At 45.5% G+C, this 19960-nt stretch overlaps 2 protein-coding genes across 7 annotated transcripts in view; one reads left to right on the top strand and one right to left on the bottom strand.

Annotated features, from left to right (window-relative positions):
* THYN1 (thymocyte nuclear protein 1) overlaps nucleotides 1-1139 on the bottom strand; it is a 12727-nt gene extending 11588 nt beyond the window's left edge. The window contains exons 1-2 of one of the 5 annotated variants that reach the window (XM_056543939.1): nucleotides 1078-1139; nucleotides 103-160 (exon numbers count right to left, since the gene is read on the bottom strand). In XM_056543939.1, the coding sequence (XP_056399914.1) occupies nucleotides 103-145 (43 nt within the window). In that variant the 5' untranslated portion in view covers nucleotides 146-160; nucleotides 1078-1139. Of the gene's footprint in view, nucleotides 1-102; nucleotides 161-667; nucleotides 856-1077 lie in introns of those variants that run through there. The other 4 variants (XM_056543935.1, XM_056543937.1, XM_056543936.1 and 1 more) reach the window with 4 other exon arrangements.
* Nucleotides 884-19960, top strand: ACAD8 (acyl-CoA dehydrogenase family member 8). 2 transcript variants are annotated; one of them, XM_056543930.1, is made up of 11 exons: nucleotides 884-1019; nucleotides 1908-2008; nucleotides 4487-4656; nucleotides 11096-11205; nucleotides 11293-11369; nucleotides 13322-13459; nucleotides 14092-14227; nucleotides 15934-16031; nucleotides 16141-16293; nucleotides 17289-17391; nucleotides 19082-19960. In XM_056543930.1, exons 1-11 carry the CDS (start codon nucleotides 884-886, stop codon nucleotides 19132-19134), a joined length of 1275 nt encoding a protein of 424 aa, XP_056399905.1. In that variant the 3' UTR covers nucleotides 19135-19960. The 2 variants fall into 2 exon arrangements, with proteins under 2 accessions (XP_056399905.1, XP_056399906.1); XM_056543931.1 differs by lacking the exon at nucleotides 884-1019 and adding an exon at nucleotides 1500-1647.

Genomic DNA, 19960 nt, shown 5'->3' with positions numbered 1-19960 from the left:
ATCCCCTATCCTTAGGATAGGGAATAAGATGCCTAAGGGCGGAGTACCCTTTTAAGGGAAAGAACCATGAAGAGGGCCCAATGCCAAACCTCCTGGCCTTACCTGCAGCCGGTGACGTCACGCGCTTCCTTTTAGTTTGTGGCATGATTCACATCAATCCCTAAAAATATAGAAACATTTTGTTTGCACCAAAAATACCGGCATCAAATCTCTAAAGCTGGACAGATGAATTTTAGGGTGTCACATGACAGTAGGTTTAGACGACACATTTTGCCTGGATGACATCACTTCCGAGGAGTGATGTCATCCAGCCAAAATGTGTCGTTCAAACATACGGTCACGTGACACCCTAAAATGATATGGAGCTGTGTTATCTGGGTCTGCTGGGAGTTGTAGTTACACAACAGCTTTCAAGCTTAGCCATAAACTAATTCTAATACATATATTAGTTAGTAAACCAGTGTTTCCCAACTAGGGTGCCTCCAGCTGTTGAAAAACTACAACTCCCAGCATGCCCGGACAGCCGTTGGCTGTCCGGGCATGCTGGGAGTTATAGTTTTTCAACAGCTGGAGGCATCCTGGTTGGGAAACACTGCACTAAACAAAGGAACTGCTTTGACAGAACTACAACTTCCAGCATGACCACTCAAGAAAACCTATGTCTTACAATACTAACATTCCTCCATACATCCCATGTGAGCTACCCACCACTGTTACCTAACAGCTGCGGCTCCTTTAAGACGCGCCTCCCAAGCTTAGCCAATCAGCACGTTATAAAATATACAGAGCTCCGCCCAGCGTCGCGCGGTTTCCTGGGAAATGTAGTCTTGACGCGCTACCCGTGTACAAGCGTATCCACAGCATAGGAACTACAGCTACCGTGATGCACCGGTTGCCCGGCCGGTTTACAGACATGGCGGTCGGATTCAGACTAGGGTCCCTGTCCTCTCGGTTGTTCAGAAATGTATTCCGCGGGACGACGGCGACTCCCAGCAGAGGAATAGCTTCCGTGATAGATCGTAAGGGCGTGAAGGGGTTAAAATTCTAAAGGGGTGGAGTCAGCGCTAATATATTGACCTTCTGCCGTTCAATGACTGAGGGCGCAGGATCACGTGATTGACGCTTGGCGTCAGACATGCTGGTGGTGGGGAGGTCATGTGACTTGCAATGACGAGTGTCATGTGACTAACTTATCTTTGCTTTGATTGGCTAGAATAGATATTGGAGGAGATTTATCAAAACTTGTGTGGGAAAAGTGAAGCAGTTGCTCGTAGCAACCAATCAGATCGCTTCTCTCATTTTTCTAAGAGGCCTTTTTTTTAAAACGAAAGAAGCGATCTGATTGGTTGCTACGGGCAACTACTCCATTTTCCCTCTTCACAGGTTTTGATAAATCTCTCCCATTGTGTGTATTTCTCTATAAAGCAGTGTTTCCCAATCAGGGGGCCTCCAGCTGTGGCAAAACTACAACTCCCAGCGTGCCCGGACAGCCAACGGCTGTCCGGGCATGCTGGGAGTTGTAGTTTTGCAGCTGCTGGGGCCACACTGAATGGGAAACACTGCTATAGAGCATTAGATGAAATAGATGATGTTGCCAATAGCAACAACAATTTTCGGAGATGTGATACCAGAAAATTCTCTGCTATGGTCCGGGTCTTATTTTTACCGATACAGCTCCTATAGCCTACAGATATATATAAATGTGTGTGTGTGTGTATATTATATATATGATCCCAAGAGAGCAGCACTCCTATACGTCCATGTAAAGGTGATAGGGTGCACACAGTCGCATTAGATCCTTCGTTTGCCATATATATATATATATATCATGTTGGGGCCAGGACCAATCATTACGCAGAGGATACGTTATGGCTGCAGCGTGTGATACCGTCCTCTTATTTTTGCAGCTTCTATTGGGTTGGGTGAAGAGCAGAAGGAGTTTCAGAAAGTGGCTTTCGACTTTGCCGCCAATGAGATGGCTCCGAACATGGCGGTATGGGATGAAAAGGTGAGGACCGCGGTAAACTGAAGGAGGGGATCCGCTGGATGTTGACCAGAGTTGTTGCTGATATTGATTGCTTCTGAGCCTTCTCTGCATACGCTCAGTCCTACCTCCAGACCCCTTTGGGCCCCCGTGTACCTTCTCTGTTCACTTCTTCTAGACTCCTCAGCCCCCCTCTTCTGGATTCCTCTGTTTCCCTCTTCCAATCCCCTCTGTCTCCACCCCAGATTCCTCTGCATCTCAGTAGGCTCCCTCTGTCCCCCTCCTCTGAACCCCTCTGTCTCCACCCCCTTGCCCTCTGCTCTGGACTCATCTTTTCCTCCCCCGGACCCCTTTGCCCCCCCTCCACTAGACTCCTCGTTCTCCCTTTTCTAAACCCTTCTGTCCCACTTCTTTGTTCCTTTCCTCCAGTCACCTCTGTTGCCTACTCCGGACCATCTTCCCCTTCCTCTGGACCACTCTATGCTCCCTATATTCCCCTCCTCCAAAATTCTCTATCCCCACCTCCAGATCCCCTGCTTCTTTCTCTGGACTCCTATGATCCCCTTCTCAAGAGCCATAACCCCTCCCCCCCCCCCCCCCCTCCTCCCTGATTCCTCTGTCCCCTCCTCGGACCCCCCATCTCTAAGCCCCTCTGTCCCCTCCAGATTTTTCTGGCAGCCATGGTTTTGCCATCTTTCATGGTCCCTAGTATTAGATCTTCAGCTATTTTAGCGGGCAGTTCAGCTGCGGTTTATGACCTCTCTTAGTTTCATATTGGGCTGTAATAGATAAGGTTACCCCCACTTAGCGCATCTTTACCCACTTTTCTTTAGCCATAGCAGCTCTGGTTTTTCAGGGTCCAGAGTGTATCCACTGCTCAAAAAATAAAGGTAACACTTACACAACACAATGTAACTCCAAGTCAATGACACTTCTGTGAAATCCCACTGTCCACTCAGGAAGAACACTGATTGACAATCAATTTCACATGGAACAGACAACAGGTGGAAATTAGAGGCAATTAGCAAGACACCCCCAATAAAGGAGTGGTTCTGCAGGTGGTGGCCACAGACCACTTCTCAGTTTCTATCCTTCCTGGCTGATGTTTTGGTAGCATGAGAGGGAGTCTACAACCCACACAAGTGGCTCAGGTAGTGCAGCTCATCCAGGATGGCACATCAATGCGAGCTGTGGCATGAAGGTTTGCTGTGTCTGTCAGCGTAGTGTCCAGAGCATTGAGGCGCTACCAGGAGACAGGCCAGTACATCAGGAGACGTGGAGGAGGTCGTAGGAGGGCAACAACTCAGCAGTAGGACTGGTACCTACGCCTTTGTGCAAGGAGGAGCACTGCCAGAGCCCTGCAAAATGACCTCTAGCAGGCCACAAATGTGCATGTGTCCACTCAAACAGTCAGAAACAGACTCCATGAGGGTGGTATGAGGGCCTGATGTCCACAGGTGGGGGTTGTGATACAGCCCAACACCGTGCAGGACGTTTGGCATTTGCCAGAGAACACCAAGATTGGCAAATTCGCCACTCGCGCCCTGTGCTCTTCACAGATGAAAGCAGGTTCACACTGAGCACGTGACAGAGTCTGGAGATGCCGTGGAGAACGTTCTGCTGCCTGCAACATCCTCCAGCATGACCGGTTTGGTGGTGGGTCAGTAATGGTGTGGGGTGGCATTTCTTTGGGGGGGGCCGCACAGCCCTCCATGTGCTTGCCAGAGGTAGCCTGACTGCCATTAGGTACCGAGATGAGATCTTCAGACCCCTTGTGAGACCATATGCTGGTGCGGTTGGCCCTGGGTTCCTCCTAATACAAGACAATGCTAGACCTCATGTGGCTGGAGTGTGTCAGCAGTTCCTGCAAGAGGAAGCTATTGATGCTATGGACTGGCCGCCCGTTCCACAGACTTGAATCCGATTGAGCACATCTGGGACATCATGTCTCGCTCCATCCACCACAGACTGTCTAGGAGTTGGCGGATGCTTTAGTCCAGGTCTGGGAGGACATCCCTTAGGAGACCATCCACCACCTCATCAGGAGCATGCCCCAGGCATTGTAGGGAGGTCCTACGGGCACGTGGAGGCCACACACACTACTGAGCCTCATTGTGACTTGTTTTAAGGACATTACATAAAGTTGGATCAGCCTGTAGTGGGGTTTTCCACTGTGATTTTGAGTGTGACTCCATATCCAGACCTCCATGGGTTGATACATTTGATTTCCATTGATAATTTTTGTGTGATTTTGTTGTCAGCGCATCTAGGATGTGTTATCTTAGTGTTCTCTTTATTTTTTTGAGCAGTGTCCATCAGTGTTTTCCAACCTGTGTGCCTCCATCTGTTCCTTCTGGTATTTGCAGTTGTGCAACAGTTGGAGACATCCTGCTTAGGGAAAATACTGATATATGTTTACACATTGCAAGGACCTATTTCAGCCCCATCCCTGATGGTCCACTATTATCAGAGAACCAGATGTAGTTCTTTTCTCTTACACAGGAAATATTCCCGGTGGAGACCATGCGGAAGGCAGCACAGCTCGGCTTTGGTGGAATTTACACCCATCCTGAGGTTGGAGGGTCAGGACTGTCTCGTCTGGATACGTCCATTATTTTCGAGGCGCTGTCTACAGGCTGTGTCAGCACCACGGCGTACATGAGCATCCACAAGTACGAGGCTATATGAGCCACATATCTTTCATCTGGATTAGTGTTTTTGTAAGATCTCCTCCACACTGCTGAATCAAAGCTAAAATTCAGCTTGTCCGCTCTCAATGGAATCAGCCACTCTTTTCCGAATTGTGTGGAATTTTCCAATTCTACGCAGAATATGTTTGGAATTGCAGTAACAATTCTGCTGTGGAATTATGGTTCTGGTCCGGGAAATAAAATAGTACTTACTAGGGATCGACCGATATCGTTTTTTTAGGGCCGATACCGATAATCGGTGCATGTTAGGGCCGATAGCCGATAACTTATACCGATATTCCGGTATAAGTTATCGGCTATTTAACCCCCTGCGACACCGCTGCAGATCATTGATTTAAAGCGGGCGCTTTAAATCAATGATCTGCAGTGGCTTTTGCGGGGCCATAGACTGCCGCCGCCACCACCCGCTTCTCTCCCCTACCTGCCAGGGTGCTCTGGGCCATCCATCCATCGTTCCTGTAGTGTCCGGGGGCGTTCCGGGTGGAGGGTGGTCCGGTCCGGGCTGTCCTTCTTCTCTGGCGGGCCTCTTCTCCACTCCGGGCAGGCTCCGGCCTAGTACGCTGCATAGACGCCATTGCGCAGTGACGCCCGTGCGCAGCGACGCACCTGACGTCACGGCGTAGCGGCGTCTATGCAGCGTACTAGGCCGGAGCCTGCCCGGAGTGGAGAAGAAGACCATGGGAGAAGAAGGACAGGCCGGACCGGACCACCCTCCACCCGGAACGCCCCCGGACACTACATGAAGGAAGGATGGCCTGGACCACCCCCATTACGGGTAAGTTACATTTTTTTATTCACTCGGAGGGTGGGGCCCGACCGGTATAGCGGTATGGGAAAAAATCCATACCGGTATACCGCCTAGCATCACGGTGGGGGGTGCGACGCAGTGCGGTGGGTCGGAGGTGCGGTGCGGCGGGTCGAGGGGGTGGCGGTGCGGTGCGGGGGGCTGGGCATTATCGGCTTATCGGCAAGATAATTGCCGATACCGATAATGCCCAAAATCGTGATTATCGGCCGATAATATCGGCCATACCGATAATCGGTCGATCCCTAGTACTTACCGTTTTGGACCAGACAGTACCAGCAGGAAAAGACAAGAGACTGAAAATTGCAGCCAAGTAAAAAAATGGATGGAGAATGAGTGTTTTTTTTTTTTTTGGGCTAGAACTAACTCCAGTGGGCTGGTTTAATAAATTCTGTCCTGAAATTAAGGACAGAATTTCTGCTGTAATTCCTACACTATTCCGCTCACACAACTGATTTTGGACTGAAGACTTCTATAGGATTTTTCTGCTGAATTCCGCCTAAACAACATGTTGATTCCCATTCAGACATCAAAATTTTGCTGTGGCAATTTAGCAGTGCGCACAGAGTAGCAGATTCCCATTGAAAACAATTCTGCCTATTTCTGCCGGTACAATTTAAATTTTGATTCAGCAGTGTGGATGGGTTATTAAAGGGGTTATCCAGGAAAAAAACTTTTTTATATATATCAACTGGCTCCAGAAAGTTAAACAGATTTGTAAATTACTTCTATTAAAAAATCTTAATCCTTTCAGTACTTATGAGCTTCTGAAGTTAAGGTTGTTCTTTTCTGTCTAAATCCTCTCTGATGACACCTGTCTCGGGAACTGTCCAGTTTAGAAGAGGTTTGCTATGGGGATTTGCTTCTAAACTGGGCGTTTCCCGAGACAGGTGTCAACTGCTGGGACCTGCCGCTAATACAGGACATGTATTAACCCTTCAAAGCTGACCGCCGTGTCTGAAGCGAAAATAACCCTAACCCGGCTGCTCAGTCGGGCTGTTCGGGACCGCCGCAGTGAAATCGTGGCGTCCCAAACGGCTTACAGGACACGGGAGGGACCTTACCTGACTCCTCGGTGTCTGCTCCGTGCCGGGATCCCCTGCATGGCCGGCGCTCTCCTTCGTCGTTATCATGTCATCGCGCACGCCGTCCCGTCATCTAATAGGAGCAGAGTGCGTAGCGACGTGATGACGGCAACGGAGAGCGTGGATCTTGGGGGACACCACGAGCACGTGGTGACAGCGATGGAGCGACATCCAGGGCAGCGGTGACAGATCCGGAACGGCGGGGACAGGTGAGTATTACCTCCTATCCAGTGGTCTTCAACATGCGGACCTCCAGATGTTGCAAAACTACAACTCCCAGCATGCCCGGACAGCCAACAGAGGTCCGCAGGTTGAAGATCACTGTTAGGTGCAGAATCTTTTTTATTCTAGATTTTGCACCTTTTAACCCCTTAAGGACCAGGCCATTTTACACCTTAGGACCCGGCCATTTTTTGCACATCTGACCACTGTCACTTTAAACATTAATAACTCTGGAATGCTTTTAGTTATCATTCTGATTCCGAGATTGTTTTTTCGTGACATATTCTACTTTAACTTAGTGGTAAAATTTTTTGGTAACTTGCATCCTTTCTTGGTGAAAAATCCCAAAATTTATTGAAAAATTTGAAAATGTTGCATTTTTCTAACTTTGAAGCTCTCTGCTTGTAATTAAAATGGATATTCCAAATATTATTTTATTTTATTCACATATACAATATGTCTACTTTATATTTGCATCATAAAATTGACAAGTTTTTACTTTTGGAAGACACCAGAGGGCTTCAAAGTTCAGCAGCAATTTTACAATTTTTCACAAAATTTCCAAAATCACAATTTTTCGGGGACCAGTTCAGGTTTGAAGTGGATTTGAAGGGTCTTCATCTTAGAAATACCCCACAAATGACCCCATTATAAAAACTGCACCCCCCCAAAATATTCAAAATGACATTCAGTCAGCATTTTAACCCTTTAGGTGTTTCACAGGAATAGCAGCAAAGTGGAGAAAATTCACAATTTCCATTTTTTACACTCGCATGTTCTTGTAGACCCAATTTTTGAATTTTTACAAGGGGTAAAAGGAGAAAATGTATACTTATATTTGTAGCCCAATTTCTCTTAACTAAGCACATACCTCATATGTCTATGTAAAGTGGAGGGCTCAGAAGAGGGCTCAGAAGGGAAGGAGCGACAAGGGGATTTTGGAGCGTACGTTTTTCTGAAATGTTGCATTTAGGAAGCCCCTATGGTGCCAGAACAGGAAAAAAAAAACACATGGCATACCATTTTGGAAACTAGACCCCTTGAGGAACGTAAACTGGAATAAAGTGAGCCTTAATACCCCACAGGTGTTTCACGACTTTTGCATATGTAAAAACATTAAAAAAAAATTTCAATAAAATGTGTGCTTCCCCCCAAATTTCACATTTTTGCAAGGGTTAATAGCAGAAAATAGCCCCCAAAATTTGTAACCCCATCTCTTCTGAGTATGGAGGTACCCCATAAGTTGACATGAAGTGCACTATGGGCGAACTACAATGCTCAGAAGAGAAGGAGTCATATTTGGCTTTTTGAGAGCTAATTTTCTCGGGGGCATGTCGCATTTAGGAAGCCCCTATGGTGCCAGGACAACAAAAAATACCCACATGCCATACCATTTTGGAAACTAGACCCCTTGAGGAACGTAACAAGGGGTACAGTGAGCATTTACCCCCCACTGGTGTCTGTCAGATCTTTGGAACAGTGGGCTGTACAAAATTTTTTATTTGCACAGCCCATTGCTCCAAAGATTTGTCAGACACCAGTGGGGTGTATATTCTCACTGCACCCCTCATTACATTCCGTGAGGGGTGTAGTTTCCGAAATGGGGTCACATGTGTTTTTTTTTTTTTTTTTTTTTTTTGCGTTTGTCAAAACCGCTGTAACAATCAGCCACCCCTGTGCAAATCACCTCAAATGTACATGGTGCACTCTCCCTTCTGAGCCTTGTTGTGCGCCCCCAGAGCACTTTGCGCCCACATATGTTGCATTACAAATTGTGGGGGGCTTTTTTCCCTTTTACCTCTTGTCAAAATTAAAAGTATAGGGCAACACCAGCATGTTAGTGTAAAAAAAAATTTTTTTTTTACACTAACATGCTGGTGTAGACCCCAATTTCACCTTTTCATAAGGGGTGAAAGGAGAAAAAGCCCCCCAAAATTTGTAAGGCAATTTCTCCCGAGTACGGCGATACCCCATATGTGTCCCAAAACTGTTGCCTTGAAATACGACAGGGCTCCGAAGTGAGAGCGCCATGCGCATTTGAGGCCTGAATTAGGGATTTGCATTGGGGTGGACATAGGGGTATTCTACGCCAGTGATTCCAAAACAGGGTCCCTCCAGCTGTTGCAAAACTCCCAGCATGCTTGGACAGTCAACGGCTGTCCGGCAATACTGGGAGTTGTTGTTTTGCAACAGCTGGAGGCTCCATTTTGAAAACCGTGGCGTACCAGACATTTTTCATTTTTATTGGGGAGGGAGGGGGGCTGTGTAGGGGTATGTGTATATGTAGTGTTTTTTACTTTTTATTTTATTTTGTATTAGTGTAGTGTAGTGTTTTTAGGGTACAGTCACACGGGCAGGGGGGATTACAGCAAGTTTCCCGCTGCGAGTTTGAGCTGCCGCGCAAAATTTGCTGCATCGCAAACTTGCAGCCTGATACTCACTGTAAGCCCCCTGCCCATGTGAATGTACCCTGTACATTCACAAGGGGGGACCTCCAGCTGTTGCAAAACTACAACTCCCAGCATGCACAGTCTATCAGTGCATGCTGGTAGTTATAGTTTTGCAACAGCTGGAGGCACACGGGTTGGGAAACACTGAGTTAGGAAACAGACAATGTTTCCCAACCAGTGTGCCTCCAGTTGTTGCAAAACCACAACTCCCAAACATTCTCAGGCATGCTGGGAGTAGTAGTTCGGCAACATCTTTAGAGCCAGATGTTGCCGAACTACAACTCCCATCATGCTTGGAGTTGTAGTTTGCAACATCTGGAGGACTACAGTTTGCAGACCACTAATACAGTGGTTCTCAATCTGTGCCCTTCCAGATGTTGCAAAACTACAACTCCCAGTATGCCTGGACAGTAAGGGCATGCTGAGAATGTGTAGTTTTGCAACATCTGGAAGGGCACAGTGGTCTCCAAACTGTAGACCTCCAGATGTTGCAAAACTGCAACTCCCAGCATGCCCAGACACCAAGGGCTGTCTGGGCATGCTGGGAGTTGTAGTATACAGGGTCCCAATACAGCAATGCATGTCGCTTTACGGCGACGTGCATTGCTGTAAAGGGCCCGACCGCGGCTGAAGATCTACTCACCTGTCGCCGCCATCTTCCCCGCCGGGATCCGGGTCTTCAGGGACGAGGTAAGTACCGGGGCCGGTCCCCAGCACTCCCCCGTCCCCCGCCGCGTCCTCCGGTCTTCCTCCCGTCCTCTCCGGACTTTCATGGGCCGGGCAGGACGGGAGGAAGGAACCCCCCCCTCCTGCGATTGGTCGGTTAACTAACCGACAGATCGCAGGGTATAGGAGGAGGTGGCCGGCTTGCCACCTCGCTCCTATACGTTAGCATGGTCCTGGCTGTCTGTGACAGCCGGGATCATGCGAAATTACCGGGCGGTCGGGTCCCAGAGACCCGATCAGCCAGGTATCGCCGCAGATCGCAAGGGCGATTTCCCTTGCGATTTGCGGCGATCGCCGACATGGGGGGCCTACATGGCCCCCCTCGGCGTTTGCCCTGGATCCCTGCTGAAGGATTTCAGCAGGGATCCGCTTCCGATCTCCGCCGGGTGAGCGGCGGAGACCAGGAAAAGACATGACGTATGCATACGGCATGGGTCCTTAAGACCCAGGGTGTGAAGACGTATGCATACGTCATGGGTCCTGAACAGGTTAAAATAGGGTGCGTCTTATATGCCGGTGCGTTCTATAGGGCGAAAAATACGGTACTTAAAGGTGTTATCCAGGAAAAAACTTTTTTTTATATATCAACCTCTAGAAAGTTAAACAGATTTGTAAATTACTTCTATTAAGAAAAATCTTAATCCTTTCAGTACTTATGAGCTGAGGAAGTTGAGTTGTTCTTTTCTGTCTAAGTGCTCTGTGGTGACACCTGTCTCGGGAACCGCCCAGTTTAGAAGCAAATCCCCATAGCAAACCTCTTCTACTCCTGTGCAGTTCCCGAGACAAGCAGAGATGTCAGCAGAGAGCACTGTTGCCAGACAGAAAAGAACAACTCCACTTCAGCAGCTGATAATTATTGAAAGGATTAAGATTTTTTTTAATAGAAGTAATTTACAAATCTGTTTAACTTTCTGGAGCCAGTTGATATAGAGATATATATATATAAAAAAAAGTTTTATCCTGGAATACCCCTTTAATAATATATATAGACTATTGATTATCAGAGAATGATATGTATCATTCTCTGATAAGCAATAGTATTTGTATGTCATGTGTCTCCTATACTTATTATTTACAAATCTAACATATCCATCCTGTTCCCACGTTTGCAGTATGTGCGTTTGGATGATCGATACATTTGGGAACGACGAGCAAAGACATCGATTCTGTCCCCCTCTCTGCAGTATGGAGAAGTTTGCGTCTTACTGTCTGACAGAGCCAGGTGAGGTCTGATCACATGATAACTGTTGGATATCATTCTTCCTATTGTTAGAACTATACCCTGCATTCACCTTTTATGTTTTTACAGGTAGTGGAAGTGATGCGGCTTCTTTGCTGACGTCCGCAAAACGAGATGGTGATCACTACATCTTGAACGGATCTAAGGTGTCTCCCATAAAGCCCAGTCTTACCGCAGATCTCTCCACTATCCTACAGACTCATGTGTTCATATTCCTGGGTTCCCGGATGCTGAGATATAAGTGGCTTTATGCTTTATCCTCACACTGAGCGGCTACTGTGACATGGAGGGAGGACTGTGGTCAGTGAGGATTTTCTTTCCCCTAAAGTAGCGCTGTGATGTGCTGCAAATAGCTGCCTGTATCTCAGTGTCCAGTGACATTAGAATTGTGAGATGCAGTAATCCCTCAAGTTACAATATGAATCGGTTCCAGGACGACCATTGTATGTTGAAACCATCGTATGTTGAAAGCATAACTCTATGGAAACCTGGTAATTGGTTCTGAAGCCACCAAAATGTCATCCGAAAATTGGAAAAGGGGAGGATTAAAGAAAAATAAGTAGATAACTAATAGAGATAAAGCAAAATCGTACATATAAAAGTAAGAAAGATCTTCTGGGAGCTGTAAATAACTGTCTATTTAAATGTTTCCCAACCAGGGTGCCTCCAGATGTTGCAAAACTACAACCCCCAGCATGCCCGGACAGCCTTCGGCTGTCCGGGCATGCTGGTAGTTGTAGTTTCGTAACAGCTGGAGGAACCCTGGTTGGGAAACACTGGTCTGTTTAAAGGACAGGAGCTTCTTCAGGGTCCTGTACAGAACACGCAATGTCCTAAAAAAAAAATAATTAAAATGGAGCCGCCCTCACCTGGTGTCCAAAGGAGCAGCTAACCCTGGCAAAGGTAAAGAGTAGTACAGAGCATGTAGTACTTCTCTGTACTGTAGGGGGCGCTACCAGACACCAGTCAGTGCATACACTTCAGTAATACAGGTAAAGGGTAGTATAGAACATGTAATACCTCCCTGTACTGTAGGGGGCACTACCAAACACCAGTCAGTACATGCACTTCAGTAATACAGGTAAAGAGTACAGAACATGTAATAACTGTAGGAGGAGCTACCAGACAGCAGTCAGTGCATGCACTTCAGTAATACAGGTAAAGAGTACAGAACATGTAATACCTCCCTGTACTGTAGGGGGCGCTACCAGACAGCAGTCAGTGCATGCACTTCAGTAATACAGGGGTTTTACCAATGAAATGTCCATTCTGATTGGTCGGTTCTTCCACCCATTGACACATTTCGCAGATTCCATAGCATTGTATGTTGAGTCTAGTTTCAAGTTAAAATGGTCCAGAAAAGACCATTGTATGTTGAAACTATTGTATGTTGAGGCCATTGTAAGTTGAGGGATCACTGTATATCACATTTTAGTGGTCTGGTTTTGAGTCAAGTTAAAAGACAAGTATCATGAAAAGAATGTTTTTTTACATGATGCTTGTTATTTAAGCCGTAACATAAATGCTGATAATTTTTCATGTTTCATAGAGGGTGCAGCTTGTCCTGACTCTCCTCTCTCACTCTCTCTCTCACTTTCACTCTCTCTCTCTCACACTCACTCACACTCTGTCTCTCACACTCACTCACACTCTCTCTCTCTCACTCACACTCTCTCTCACACTCACTCACACTCTCTCTCACTCTCTCTCTCACACTCACTCACACTCTCTCACTCTCTCTCTCTCTCACACTCACTCACTCACACTCTCTCTCTCACTCTCTCTCTCACTCTCTCTCTCACTCTCTCTCTCTCTCACTCTCTCACTCTCTCACTCTCTCTCTCTCTCTCTCTCTCACACACACACACACTCACACTCACACTCACTCTCTCTCTCTCTCTCTCTCACACACACACTCTCACTCTCTCTCTCTCTCTCTCTCTCACTCTCTCACTCTCTCTCTCTCTCTCTCTCACACACACACACTCACACTCTCACTCTCACTCTCTCTCTCACTCTCTCTCTCTCTCACACTCACACTCACACTCTCACTCTCTCTCACTCTCACTCTCACTCTCACTCTCTCTCTCTTTTCCAGGCGTTTATCAGCGGTGGTGGAGACACAGATGTATATGTAGTGATGTGTAGGACAGGAGGCAGTGGGTCTCGGGGCATCTCCTGCCTGGTGGTGGAGAAAGGGACACCGGGGCTCAGCTTTGGAAAGAAAGAAAAAAAGGTGAGATGGAATTTAAAAAACGATCTGTAAGCAAAGTAGTTAGAATTAAAGGGGTACTCCGCCCCTAGACATCTTTATCCCCTATCCAAAGGATAGGGGATAAGATGTCTGATTGCTGGGAACCCCCGCCATCTCTCCTGCAGCACCCCCGTTCACCAGCCATGCCCCCTCGTGATGTCACACCCTGCCTCAATGCAAGTCTATGGGAGGGAGCGGGTCGTGACATCACATGGGGGCGGGGCTGTGATGTCACGGTACTCTGGCCCCTGTATCGCCCGTCATCAGCCACGGAGCATTCTTCGCTCCATGCAGCTGGTGAATGTGGGTGCTGCAGGCGATTTCGCAGGGGTCCCTTGATAGGGGATAAGATGTCTAGGGGTGGAGTACCCCTTAAATTGGTATTCCTAGGACTTAGTCTGCTGATTGTGGCCCTGGTATAGTGTGAGCATCCAATCACTAACATGTTATACTGACTCTGACCTCTGACCCTGTGACATCACCATCCAATCACAGACTGATCTACAACCTAGACTGCATGACCTCACTGCACTCAACCTGTGACATCACCATTGCTACACAGATTGCGTGACATCACTGTACTCACCCTGTGACATCAATAATGTCTGTCACAGGTCGGGTGGAACTCTCAGCCAACTCGGGCAGTGATATTCGAGGACTGTATTGTTCCGGTAAGAAACCGACTCGGCGAGGAAGGTCAAGGCTTCGCGATAGCAATGAAAGGACTGAATGGTGGAAGGATAAACATAGGTAAGAGGTTATAGGTCTGTACTGTGCGGTGAGAAAGCTATAAGGCCGGGTTCACACCACGTTTTTGCAATACAGTTCCTGTATACGTTTTCAATTTGAAAACCGTACGGAACCATATTGAAAACCATATGCCAATAGATGCATCTGGTTGCATCCCTTTTGCGTCTTGTACGGTTTTGTCCGTTTTTTTTTCCCTGTACCCCAAACCGTAGCCTACCATGGGTTTTAGTCCGGGTGAAAAACCGTATTGAAACGTATATGTTATTTTTTACATGGGAGTCAATGGGAACCGTACAGAACTGTATGTGCGTACGGTTCCATCTGGTTTTCACCATACGGTTTTTGACTTTGCACAGTTTTTTTTCTTGGAATTTCAATCAAACAAGTAAACTTTATTCATAATGGAGTGAAAAGTTAAAAACGTATAGGTTTTTTTCTTAAAAAACGGATGCAACCGGACATCATTTTTCAAACCGTATACGGATTAAAATTTGTACACACATTTTGATACAGTTTAGTCGGGTTTTGAGTAATCCATTTTTTATCAAAAACCTGACACGGGAACTGTATTGCAAAAACGTGGTGTGAACCCAGCCTAAGGCTGGATTCTACATGGCGTTTTTTTGGAATGCTGCCACTGCTGTTTTTGAGCCAAAGTCAGAGGTGGATCCAGTAGGAACTGAAAGTATTAAAGGGGTACTTCGCCACTCAGGGTTCGGAACAAAATGTTCTGGACGCATAGAGCCGATGCCGGGGGCTCGAGACTTCAAGACCACGCCCCCTTGTGACGTCACACCCCACCCCCTCAATGCAAGTCTATGGGAGGGGGCTTACATTGAGGGGGCGAGGCCATGACGTCACGAGCCGCCTGCTCTAAGCGTTCGGAACATTTTGTTCCCAACACTGAGCAGCGGAGTACCCCTTTTAAATGGGTACTCCATTGGAAAACTTTTTTTTAATTAAATCAACTGGTGCCAGAACGTTAAACAGATTTATAAATTAAGATTTATAAAATCTTAATCCTTCCAGCAGTTATTAGCTGCTGAATACTACAGACGAAATTCTTTTCTTTTTGGACCACAGAGCTCTCTGCTGAATCACGAGCACAGTGCTCTCTACTGACATCTCTGTCCATTTTAGGAACTGACCAGAGCAGCATATGTTTGCTATGGGGATTTTTTCCTACTCTGGACAGTTCTTAAAATGGACAGAGGTGTTAGCAGAGAGCACTGTGGTCATGATGTCAGCAGAGAGCTCTGTGTTCCAAAAAGAAAATAATTTCCTCTGTAGTATTCAGGAGCTATTAAGTACTGGAAGGATTAAGATTTTTTTTTATAGAAGTAATTTACAAATCTATTAAACTTTCAGGCACCAATTTATTTAAATTAAAAAAAATAAGTTTTCCACCGGAGTACCCCTTTAAGAAAGGATTTATACTTCTTCTTCATCACTGACTTTGGCTCCAAAACTGCGGTGGCTTTTTTCCCCAAAAAAGGGGGTTTTATGCATAGCAATTGCGTCTGAGCTCTAACCCCTTGGATTTCCATGACCTATTCGGCCCCATAAGATAGCAGGTTGATAATGAATGTACAGTGATCTGTTCTAAAGTATTCACCATGTATCATGTCATTGTTGGCATGGGAAGTGATGTGCTGTCATGTGGACAGCTTTGCCTCTATTTATGGACTTTTGGAGTTTTATTCCAGCATCCTGTTCACTCGGAGCAGCCCACGCCTCAGTATTACTTTCTCGAGATCACCTCTCTGTGCGGAAACAGTTTGGAGAGCCCCTGGCTAATAATCAGGTAACAGTATAACGTTACAGTTTAATAATCTTCACATCTACATTCTATATTGTAATCCCTCTTTTTTATTATTAATAGTAATACATATGATTTTTCATTTTCATCTCAGTATCTACAATTCCGACTAGCCGAGATGGCGACACAGCTGGTAACGGCACGTCTTATCGTACGCCATGCTGCTCAAGCTCTGCAGGATGGATACAGCGATGCGGCAACACTCTGCGCTATGGCAAAATTATATGCTACAGATGAATGTTTTAAGGTGAGCAAAGGACACAAAGGGATACGTGCACCTGCAATAGTGAGTACAGCTCTGGAGTACAATACAGGATATAACTCAGGATCAGTACAGGATATGTAATGAAATGTATGTACACAGTGACCTCACCAGCAGAATAGTGATTGCAGCTCTGGAGTATAATACCGGATATAACTCAGGATCAGTACAGGATAAGTAATGTAATGTATGTACACAGTGACCTCACCAGCAGAATAGTGAGTACAGCTCTGGGGTATAATACAGGAAATAACTCAGGATCAGTACAGGATAAGTACTGTAATGTATGTACACAGTGAACCCACCAGGAGAATAGTGAGTACTGCTCTGGAGTATAATACAGGATATAACTCAGGATCAGTACAGGATAAGTAATGTAATGTATGTACACAGTGACCCCACCAGCAGAATAGTGAGTACAACTCTGGAGTAAAATACAGGATATAACTCAGGATCAGTACAGGATAAGTAATGTAATGTATGTACACAGTGACCTCACCAGCAGAATAGTGAGTACAGCTCTGGAGTATAATACAGGATATAACTCAGGATCAGTACAGGATAAGTAATGTAATGTATGTACACAGTGACCCCACCAGCAGAATAGTGAGTACAACTCTGGAGTAAAATACAGGATATAACTCAGGGTCAGTACAGGATAAGTAATGTAATGTATGTACACAGTGACCTCACCAGCAGAATAGTGAGTACAGCTCTGGAGTATAATACAGGATATAACTCAGGATCAGTACAGGATAAGTAATGTAATGTATGTACACAGTGACCCCACCAGCAGAATAGTGAGTACAGCTCTGGAGTATAATACAGGATATAACTCAGGATCAGTACAGGATAAGTAATGTAATATATGTACACAGTGACCTCACCAGCAGAATAGTGAGTACAGCTCTACAGGATGTTACTCAGGATCAGCACTATCTGACTCATTATACTATTTGCTTATCTTTTTTTTTCTATAGGTCTGTAACCAGGCTCTGCAGATGCATGGGGGTTATGGCTACCTAAAGGATTACGCTGTTCAACAGTTTGTTCGGGATATTCGTGTTCACCAGATCCTTGAGGGTGAGTGTTGCAGATCACAGTGAACAAAGATTTCATATGCATTAACATGGAGTACAAAACCACATACAAATAAAGGCAGAGATTCAGATATCATGTCCTCCTCTGATTTCTGTAAGGTGCAGTGTTATGTCCCCAAATATACATACGGAACACTTTTAAACGCCCTATCTGATGTAGATATTGACATAGGAGGTACGTAGATCCACATAAGATTCCCATAAAGACACTGCACCTGAGAAAGTAGAACAGGAAGTGTTGTCATCAGGATCTCTTAGCAGCACAGCGGCAGGATTTTGAGCAGTGTCTATTTTGTGTTACCTTAAAGGATACCTCTCATCAAATAAACTTTTGATATATTTTAGATTAATGAATGTTGAATAACTTTCCAATAGCATGTTAATGAAAAATATGCTTCTTTCTATTGTATTTTTCCCGATCAGTCCTGTCAGCAAGCATTTCTGACTCATGCTGGAGTCCTAAACACTCGGAGCTGCCTGCCTGCTTTGTTCACAGCCAAACAGGCTGTGAACAAAGCCGGCTGACAGCTCTGAGTGTTCTCCTTTGTGAACAAAGCAGACTGGCAGCTCGTAGTGTTTAGGACTCCAGCATGAGTCTGAAATGCTTGCTGCCAGGACTGGTAGGGAGACCCCTAGTGGTCATTTCTTCAAAGTGGAAAATTAAATAGAAAGAATCATATTTTTTAATAACATGCAATTGTAAAGTTATTCTGCATACATTAATCTATAATATATCAAAAGTTTTTTTGATGAGAGGTACCCTTTAAGCACTTTTTGTCCTGATGGTGTGGCATTACAAAGTAGAATTGGTCCTTCAACAAACAGGCTCCTGTATGGCTAAAAAGTATTATGGCTATTAAAAGACAAGCAGGAAAAAAGTAAAAACACAAAAATGAAAATGTGTCCTCTAAGCATCTTACTTCTTGTACCCCTTGGCCATTCTCCTTTTGTCTCCTTATGAGGCCTGGGCAGCAGCTGCCTATTGGATCAAGTAGCTGATGATCATCCAGCGCTCCTGTGTTAGGGGGCAGTAGTAACAGAATCAAAAACATTATTTTATAAAGCTGCCGCCCTTTCCTTCATGCCACCTTAGGCACTTGCCCTAGTGTTCAATATTGTACATTTGGCCCTGGCATTGGACCTGTGATATCAAGTGATCAGCTCTCACATGGAGGTTGGGTATTAGAAAATAAATAGCATGTTTTTTTTGCTGTCTACTTTATTTATTTTTTTTTTTTTAAATGAACTGGTGCCAGAAAGTTAAACAGATTTGTAAATTACTTCTATTAAAAAATCTTTATCCTTTTGAGACTTTTTAGCAGAAAGGAAATTCTTTACTTTTTGAATTTCTTTTTTGTCTTGTCCACAGTGCTCTCTGCTGACACCTCTGTCCATGCCAGGAACTTTCCAGAGCAGCACAGGTTTGCTATGAGGATTTTCTCCTGCTCTGGACAGTTCCTGATACAGGCATCAGGTGTCAGCAGTCAAAAAATAAAGATTTTCCCCTGTAGCAAACAGCTGCTAAAATGTACTGAAAGGATTAAGATTTTTTAATAGAAGTAATTTACAAATCTGTTTAACTTTCTGCCACCAGTTCATTTAAAAAAAAGTTTTCCACCGGAGTACCCCTTTGATGATTGAACACTAATGAATATTTTGCCCCCCAATAATAGGAACCAATGAGGTGATGCGAATGATCGTGGCCAGAAACATTTTGCAAGGATGAAGAATGGAATCTCGCCCTCCTTTGCATCACATGAAGCTCAACATTAGGAGGACAATACCTAAGGAGAACAATGCTCGTTCAGCTGCTTCATACACAGAACTGATGAGCAAACACATGAACTGCATTTTGCTTAGGACTGGGAACATTTTTCGGCTAAAAGCTAAATTCAAACATGGCAGAAATGACAGAGATTTTACCTGCAGATTTGAACATAAGATTTACAGAGGATTGAAGGGGTACTCCACTGCCCCAGTGTTTGAACATTTTGTTCTGAACAGTGGGTGTGGGTTGTGACACCACGTCCACGCCCTTCGTGATGTCACGACTATGCCCCCTCAATGCAAGTCTATGGGAGGGGACCTGGCAGCCACAATGCTCCCTCCCATAGACTTGCATTGAGGGGGCGGGTCCATGACATCACGACCCCGCAGCCTGCACCCACTGTTCAGAACCAAATGTTCTGAACGCTGGGGCAGTGGAGTACCGCTTTAAAGCAGCAGGTAAATTGGAATGTATAAGTTCCATCCACTTGCTGCAGACATTTTTCCATGTTGAAATATGAGCATGATGAAGTTCTGGATTTTCACTGTACTGTAGTGAAATAGGATGAGAATCTGCAGCGAAATCTGCAAGTAACACAGATTTACATTGAGCTCCGTAGTGTACAATTTCTGCCACAATCCGATCCGGCCTTTCTGTATTCTCCCTATTCTGGTGACTTTTTGGTGTCTGTATCTTATTTATTTTTATGGGTGTAGGAGCCTTTCCCTCCACATCTGTCTGATTATTTGATATGCCGATTTGTAAATGAAAGATGCTAAAAACC

Source organism: Hyla sarda, chromosome 10 (genome assembly GCF_029499605.1).
Source record: "Hyla sarda isolate aHylSar1 chromosome 10, aHylSar1.hap1, whole genome shotgun sequence".
NCBI lineage: Eukaryota > Metazoa > Chordata > Amphibia > Anura > Hylidae > Hyla > Hyla sarda.
This window is presented reverse-complemented; position numbering and strand designations above follow the sequence as displayed.

What these genes read in the sequence shown, in the direction of transcription:
- ACAD8 (XM_056543930.1), top strand. Translation starts at nt 884, where the DNA reads ATGCACCGGTTGCCCGGCCGGTTTACAGACATGGCGGTCGGATTCAGA. An exon ending in ACATCTTGAACGGATCTAAG is followed by an intron (nt 11,370 to 13,321) that starts GTGTCTCCCATA and finishes TCTCTTTTCCAG; the next exon opens with GCGTTTATCAGCGGTGGTGG. An exon ending in AGCCCCTGGCTAATAATCAG is followed by an intron (nt 16,032 to 16,140) that starts GTAACAGTATAA and finishes TTTTCATCTCAG; the next exon opens with TATCTACAATTCCGACTAGC.